Genomic DNA, 6709 nt, shown 5'->3' on the forward strand with positions numbered 1-6709 from the left:
GCACGGATGGCGCCAATGAAGAAACACTAAGTGACCCGGTACAGATTATAGATAATCTGGGGGTTAAGTAATGTTTCCCACGAATGAGATCTAGCTGAGAAGGCTGTTCTTCAGGAGACCTGCAAAACAAACACCGTAAGCTCGTCACTGAGAAGGGGGGGGGGGGGTTCCTCCTTGTGACCACCCTCCGGCGTGAGAATCAGACTAGGTTGCTCTGAATATAAGTGTATATTAAGAGATTGCTAGATAACTGGATAGCAGATGATCTTACCATTCCAAGATGTTGGAGTATTTATAGCCGAAGGTAGGTTTCCTAGAAGGTACAGCCGGCTGAACAGTATTCCTGTTCAATCACCAGTAGACTATGCACAGGCCATACTGGTTGGTGGGTAGGTTACGGCCAACAGTAACAAAGTCGGCTGCACTATTCCACCAACTGTAGATTATGCACGTCCCACTTACTGTGGATTGTACGCAGGCCATGCTGGTTGGTGAATAGGTTACGGCCAACAGTAACACTATTCCACCAACTGTAGACTGCGCATGCCCCACAGTAAGGGTTGGTGAGTAGGCAGCGGCTAATAGTGACAAACAGTACTAGAGGGTGTTCCTCCTCGCACTGTTGTCGGTGAGCTGTCACCCTGTGATTGGCTCATGGGCTGTTCTGGTCAGATCGTCTGTCCTATCCATACCTTGGTAAGTATAGTACAAAAGATCTTTCAGAATCAGACTGGCTCATTTAGGCGGGATTGTTCCCGCCTTGCTCATTCCTTCATGTGACTACTGAAGTAGCTAGTGTCTTGTGCGTGTAGCCCTGCTGTCTGCGGGTAGCCTTCCCTGATGGCTTGTATCCGCAACTGCGGGAACAGGCGGGGTACTTCACCATTGGGAGGCTTTTCCTGCGTGTACAGCTTGTGTACTGTTCGTAAGATTCTATGAGCATGGTGGGTCCTGTGGGAGCAGATGGCCTTTGCGCAGACGTCCCTGTTCAAGGTGAGTCTTACGGGACCAACTGGTCTCTGCTGGGACCTTCCTCTTCAGTTACACTTGATTACTTGTCTGTGCGATTTGAATTTGAATTTGAATTCGAAGATCAAATTAGCAAATTTCGTGTTCAAAATGTCATAACCTGTAAAAATTTTGAAAAACCTATACCGAATATATTATATTATATTATACCTTTACGTTGTATAAATAGCATTAGTCACCGATTAATGGCTAATCGGTATGCTACGGATTGAATTTCACCTAATCTGGCCAACAATTAGGTAGTCGGTCAAAGCCGGTCCAAATCGATTTATACTTGCTAATCCAATTTGATTATAAGTTTGAAAAATTATATATATATATATATATATATATATATATATATATATTGTATATATAGTTCCAATATGATTTGGTTAATCTTGAATTCATGATTAAGTTTTGTTGATTGCTAGTTGGTACGGTCCAACTAGCGCCTAGCGAGTTCTGCAGCACTGAGTTCTGAATTGTGTGGTAATTCGTTTGCAGACACAATAGTTGGTAGAGGATCGAGGTCGTGCTGAAATGGCGATTTCAAGACCAAAACTTTTTAATATAAATTGGTGTTCTTCGAGGTCAATAGCTTGCTCAAATGCAAGCAGAGTTTGTGATTTTGTGTATGGTTCATTCTGCACCTTGATTGAGTGTACAAAAGGTGATGATAATAATGGAGATAATGATCCAATAGAGGTGACTGAATCTCCTGATCTTCCAATTTGGGTTAGAATTACTGAAAACGATAGTCTGGTCACAAAAACCGCAGAGGATGATTTCGTGCTTCCTTCGGTGTCTTATTGGATGGAAAATTATAAACACGGTGAACCAAAAGTATGCAAGAAGATTAATGTAGGTAACGAGGTTGAGAACGATACAAAAAAGATAACTAAAGTTCTAGTGAAGCGTTTTGATTCGGTTGAGTCTGTTGTACAAGCTTTAAACGAGTCTAATGTTACTCCATCTGAAGGTTTAGTTGCTCAAATGCTGAAACGGTTTGATGATAACTGGAAATCTGCTTATGGCGTGTTTATTTGGGCTGAATCGCGGTTAGGTTCCAAGTTTTCGGCCAACATTTACGACTTATTGGTTGATTGTTTGGGGAAGTCGAGGAAGTTTGATCTGATGCGACAAGTGGTTAAACAGATGGTTCAAATTGGAAACAATTATGTTACGATAAACACGATTCTAAAGGTCATAAGGAGGCTTGCAAAGGCGGGATTGCATGAAGAAGCAATAGATGAGTTTAGAAGAACTGAGCAGTTTGGTGTTAAAAGAGATATTTTAGCATTGAATGTATTAGTTGGTGCGTTAGCGAAAGAGAAGAACGTTGAGCGTGCTAATGATATATTTCTTGAATTCAAGAATGAAATTCCTCCAAATACTCATACTTTTAATTCATTAATACATGGTTGGTCAAAAGTGCGGGATATTGTAAAGATTCAAGCTACCATGGAGGAGATGAAGGAACACGGGATTTGTCCCGATGTTGTGACTTATACGTCTTTAATAGAAGCTTATTGTTGCGAAAAAGATTTTAGAGAAGTCGATCAAGTTTTGGAAGAGATGGAAGAAAAAGGATGCTCTCCGAATATCATCACTTACACTATTATAATGCATGCGCGTGGGAAGTCGAAGGAAACCGATGAAGCGTTAAAGGTTTACGAGAAAATAAAGTCGACTGGTTGCGTCCTTGATACATCCCTTTTCAATTCTTTAATTCACATCCTGTCAAAAGCCGGTAGAATAAAGGATGCACTTGAGGTTTTTGATGAAATGCCTGACATAGGAATTAAACGCGACACGCAGACGTATAACACCGTGATAACCGCCGTTTGTGAACACACTCAAGAAGAGGATGCGCTTAAGCTGTTACATGAGATGGAAAAGTGTGGGGTGAAACCCGACTTTGACACGTACGCACCATTGTTGAAGATGTGTTTGAAGTTGAAAAGAATGAAGGTGGTTTCTTTCTTGTTGAACCATATGTTGGACAATGATATTAGTGTTGGACTTGGAACTTATAGCCTTTTGGTTCGCGGGTTATGCAAGAACCGAAAACTTAAGCACGCATGTTTGTTTTTGGAAGATGCGGTATTGAGAGGTTTTGTACCTTATGATACAATGTTTAAGTTGCTGGAAACCGAGCTTGAGAAAGTGGGCATGACAGAAGAAATGAAGAGGATACAAGAATTGAAGCTAATCAAACCAACCATAAAAGATACAACCTTTACTTAGAGGTGGCAAAATGGGTTGACCCGTTTCTAGTTTGTTACTGTTACCATTTAATTGTTGTAAACACTTCATGCATTAGGATAATGAAAGCTTTCTAAAAGTTCCATTAACTGTTTACATTAGACAAACAAAACCAATACTACTAGTCTACTACTACTACTAGTAGTCCATAGTCCATACTACCATCGTACAAGACCATTACTTCTCTCGTTCAACGAGAGTCAAATCATCTTCAAAACGGGCCCTATGGGATGCTCGCCTTTTGTATCATTACTTCCTTCGGTCAACGAAAAACCAAAGAGTCTGCAACTGTTGGTAGAAGTCAAAGCCGGTTCTTCCTGTTGACTTTTCAATGAGTTAAAGAAGTCTTGATGGTTAAGGCCGTTTAACGGTGTCATGTTGTCACTATATCGAATCGCACGCGAGTATGGAGCTTGAGTGATTGCTTGCTGGAACCGTAACACAGACGAAGGCGAAGATGATGTCGGGTGGATCCATAAATTTCCAGAACTTGAAATTATTTCTTGACCTTGCAAGACCCGATTGAATCTTGAATACTCACCGGTGCCGACGCTTGTTTGGTTTCTGATATCCTTCCCCGCTGGAGATGTTTCAGAACGGTAAAAACCGTGTATTTCTTGACCTTGCAAGACCTTGTGGAATCGCATCGAGTCCCCCAAGTCTGATGCTTCAGTTGACCTATCTGTAAGAAATACACAAAATTCAGCTTCTTTTCTTTTATAAAATATAAGATGTTTCTATAAAATTTAAGTAAAATACGTGCCTTTTAGAACGGTAAAATCTGGTTTGAGTGAAGGAAAATCGGTTCGTGTCCTCTTCATCAAGGGCGGCCCGAACCTTCCTATTTCAGAAACCGAACTGCATCGGTCGATCTCCCATGGTGAAATCCTATTTTGCCTTGCTCTTTCCCCAAAATCCCACCTTACCTGGAAATAAGAACATAAATAACAATGTTTTGGCAGGGGGTTTTAGGCATTTGACTAATAGCCGGAAGGGTATTTTGGTCATTTGAATAACGTTGACAAATTATTTATACCGTTAGGCACCTCCATTTCGATCCAGGCCACCTAGCATGATCCATATCGCTACACCCAGTAATGATTCCCGTGCACCTGTTAGAAGAGACCGAGTTGGTTATCGTGCACAATTTTAAGGTTTTAGGAATCATAGTATATCTCAAACCTTCGGTCTTCAGCATCTTCTGTTCCAACCCGCATTTTAAATCTCACTCCAGGAGAGAATGAGTTAGCAAGGCTCTTCAGAAATCGGTTATATGGCACTATGAACTGTGATGAACCACCCCTAGAATGCGTGATTGAAGTTAAGGTCAAAATGGTCAGTTTGCAAACAAGACAATAACACACCAAGAACTTAGTTACCTCGGATTGTAATAGACACTGAATACCGTTCTTTGGGATATGGCATTGACCACATTCGAAAAGTCGAAGTTGTTTAGTTGATGACCAAAAAATGACGGTAAGCTAGAAGCCGGTTTCACTTGTGTGGCTCTTCGGATCCCTAACCTCAGCACTCCGTCACCTCCTCTGTAATACAATAGCATAAGAACACAATTGCAAAATGACAAACTTACCCTCACGTTTCTAGCTCGTGTACCTTAGAAAAAGAACAGCGTCCCCGCATACAATCTTCTTCTTGTTAACAAATGCGCTCCAACCCGTTGTCAGCAAATGCCTCCGAGGTTGTCCTGACCACATATGTAATTTGTAAGACCGTTGTTTTGTTTGTGTCTACAAATCTTTCTAGCAAACACGAAGGGCAAAATAGTATTTTTATACATACCTCGGTAGATATGTCGGAATTTCCATTCAAACCCATGAAGATCTTTAGCTACAAGCTCTTGTGAAGGCCTTTGTTGTCTATAATCCTACCATAAATAACACAAAAACAAAATCAAGCCATTGTTTATTACACCTAAAGTAAATGTTAGGCCTCATAAGTCATAATTTTGGTTCTGATATAATCATATAAGTACAACCAATGGCGGAAAACAATCCTCGGCAGCCCGACGTGGGACCGAGAATCCTCCATGAGTGCTGGTGTCGGATGCAGTCAGTGTCTTGCAAAACATATGCGGCGTTTTTGACCTTTCAGGCACTTCATTATCATTTTCCTCCGCATGTTCTACTTCACATGTACCTTCACCGAAGTCACGCCAATTTCGCTCTAGCTGTTTCAATATCCATAACTCGTGTATTCAATATATTATTATGTTTTGAGGTAAGATAAGATTGAAATTATGCATAATTATGTTTCAGTTAAATTTTTTAAATTAAGAAACAGAAAAGGAATAAAATAAGAGATGCAAAAAACAAAGATATTGTCTCACGAAATTGTGACACAATGCATTCAATAAAAAGTCAAATGAATAATGTTGAAAATAAAATTGTAAAGCAACCTGAGAATCTTGAATCAATGAGACTTGAGCATATACATCATCAGTCCCAACCTCAGCCTAGTTTAACAAAATTTACAAAAATTAATCACCTTATTCAACTCTAATTAATAATAATAATAATAATAATAATAATAATAATGAAAATGCTTACATGAAGGTTGACGTCAAGAACACGGCAGAAGACATGAGGAGGAAGAGTAAAGTCGGCGGAGATGAGACAAGCACCACCACCGGAGGATTCAAGGTGGCCCTGAGGGCAGTAAACGACGGCGTTTCCTTTTGTGGGTAAGGATATTAAAGGTCCGGCACAAGCATGCCATAACTCCAAACAACACACCTGCACCGGAGGAGAACTTGAAGACGACAACGATGTTGTAACCTCGTCAGTGTCGTTGTTAACGGTGTTGAGATCAATTAAGCCACACATCATCTCAAAATCCCATGAAACTGAAAAACAAAGTAGTTTGTGTTTTGTTTTGTGTTTGTGTTTGTGTTTGTGTTTGTTTGTGGGTCTAAAAGTGAGGTTTTATTATTATTATTATTATTATTATTATTATTATTATTATTATTATTATTATTATAGTAATAATAGTATTAATAAATGACATCGATGTTTTGATTGAATTTGGTCTACTGTAAAAGTATCAGAAGAGCAGAAGAGAGAGAAAGAGAGATGGGTGGCTGCCTGCCTGCCGGTGACTCCCTGTAATTCCGGGAGAGAGGGTGTCAACTTTGTCTACTTCTCTCTCTCTCATTCAAACAAAACAAATCTCTGCACTGGAGACATAATATATTATTAGTTTTAGTTGAAGAAAAACCTCTCATTTTACATGTTAAGTCATGTACAACTACTTTTTATATGTTGCCATCAAATTGTTAAAATATAAAACTTTTTTGTTTTTATATCTTACTAGCTTTTCTCTTCCGTATTACTAACGTTGTTTTATATTTTTTGTTTCTAATATTCATATATTTTTTTTGGATTTTAATTTTATTTAATGTAAGGAAGTTGATAAT

General features: G+C 39.4%; 2 protein-coding genes across 2 annotated transcripts; one reads left to right on the top strand and one right to left on the bottom strand.

The window, feature by feature from the left end:
* The first annotated feature begins 1538 nt into the window (after positions 1-1538).
* LOC143607503 (uncharacterized) lies at positions 1539-3389 on the top strand. The gene has a single exon (XM_077082930.1). The coding sequence runs from the start codon at positions 1552-1554 to the stop codon at positions 3256-3258; it is 1707 nt and encodes a 568-aa protein (XP_076939045.1). The 5' UTR covers positions 1539-1551; the 3' UTR covers positions 3259-3389.
* An 87-nt stretch (positions 3390-3476) lies between these two features.
* Positions 3477-6122, bottom strand: LOC143607504 (auxin response factor 3-like). Its single transcript, XM_077082931.1, has 10 exons — positions 5844-6122; positions 5693-5749; positions 5273-5464; positions 5077-5161; positions 4891-4981; positions 4656-4820; positions 4459-4578; positions 4313-4388; positions 4040-4202; positions 3477-3958 (listed from the first exon to the last, which is right to left on the bottom strand). Exons 1-10 carry the CDS (start codon positions 6120-6122, stop codon positions 3477-3479), a joined length of 1710 nt encoding a protein of 569 aa, XP_076939046.1.
* Positions 6123-6709: the final 587 nt, after the last annotated feature.

The sequence above is a fragment of the Bidens hawaiensis genome, unplaced genomic scaffold (genome assembly GCF_021521415.1).
Source record: "Bidens hawaiensis isolate Kalapana, Puna unplaced genomic scaffold, B.hawaiensis_p1.1 tig00083064_1, whole genome shotgun sequence".
NCBI classification, from domain to species: domain Eukaryota; kingdom Viridiplantae; phylum Streptophyta; class Magnoliopsida; order Asterales; family Asteraceae; genus Bidens; species Bidens hawaiensis.

Excerpts from the sequence above, each read along its gene's own strand:
- LOC143607503 (XM_077082930.1), top strand. The coding sequence starts at position 1,552 with ATGGCGATTTCAAGACCAAAACTTTTTAATATAAATTGGTGTTCTTCG.
- LOC143607504 (XM_077082931.1), bottom strand. The coding sequence starts at position 6,122 with ATGATGTGTGGCTTAATTGATCTCAACACCGTTAACAACGACACTGAC. Across the intron at positions 4,821-4,890 it reads GACGCTGTTCTTTTTCTAAG|AGGAGGTGACGGAGTGCTGA; the intron begins GTACACGAGCTA and ends ATTGTATTACAG. Across the intron at positions 4,579-4,655 it reads AGTGTCTATTACAATCCGAG|GGGTGGTTCATCACAGTTCA; the intron begins GTAACTAAGTTC and ends CACGCATTCTAG.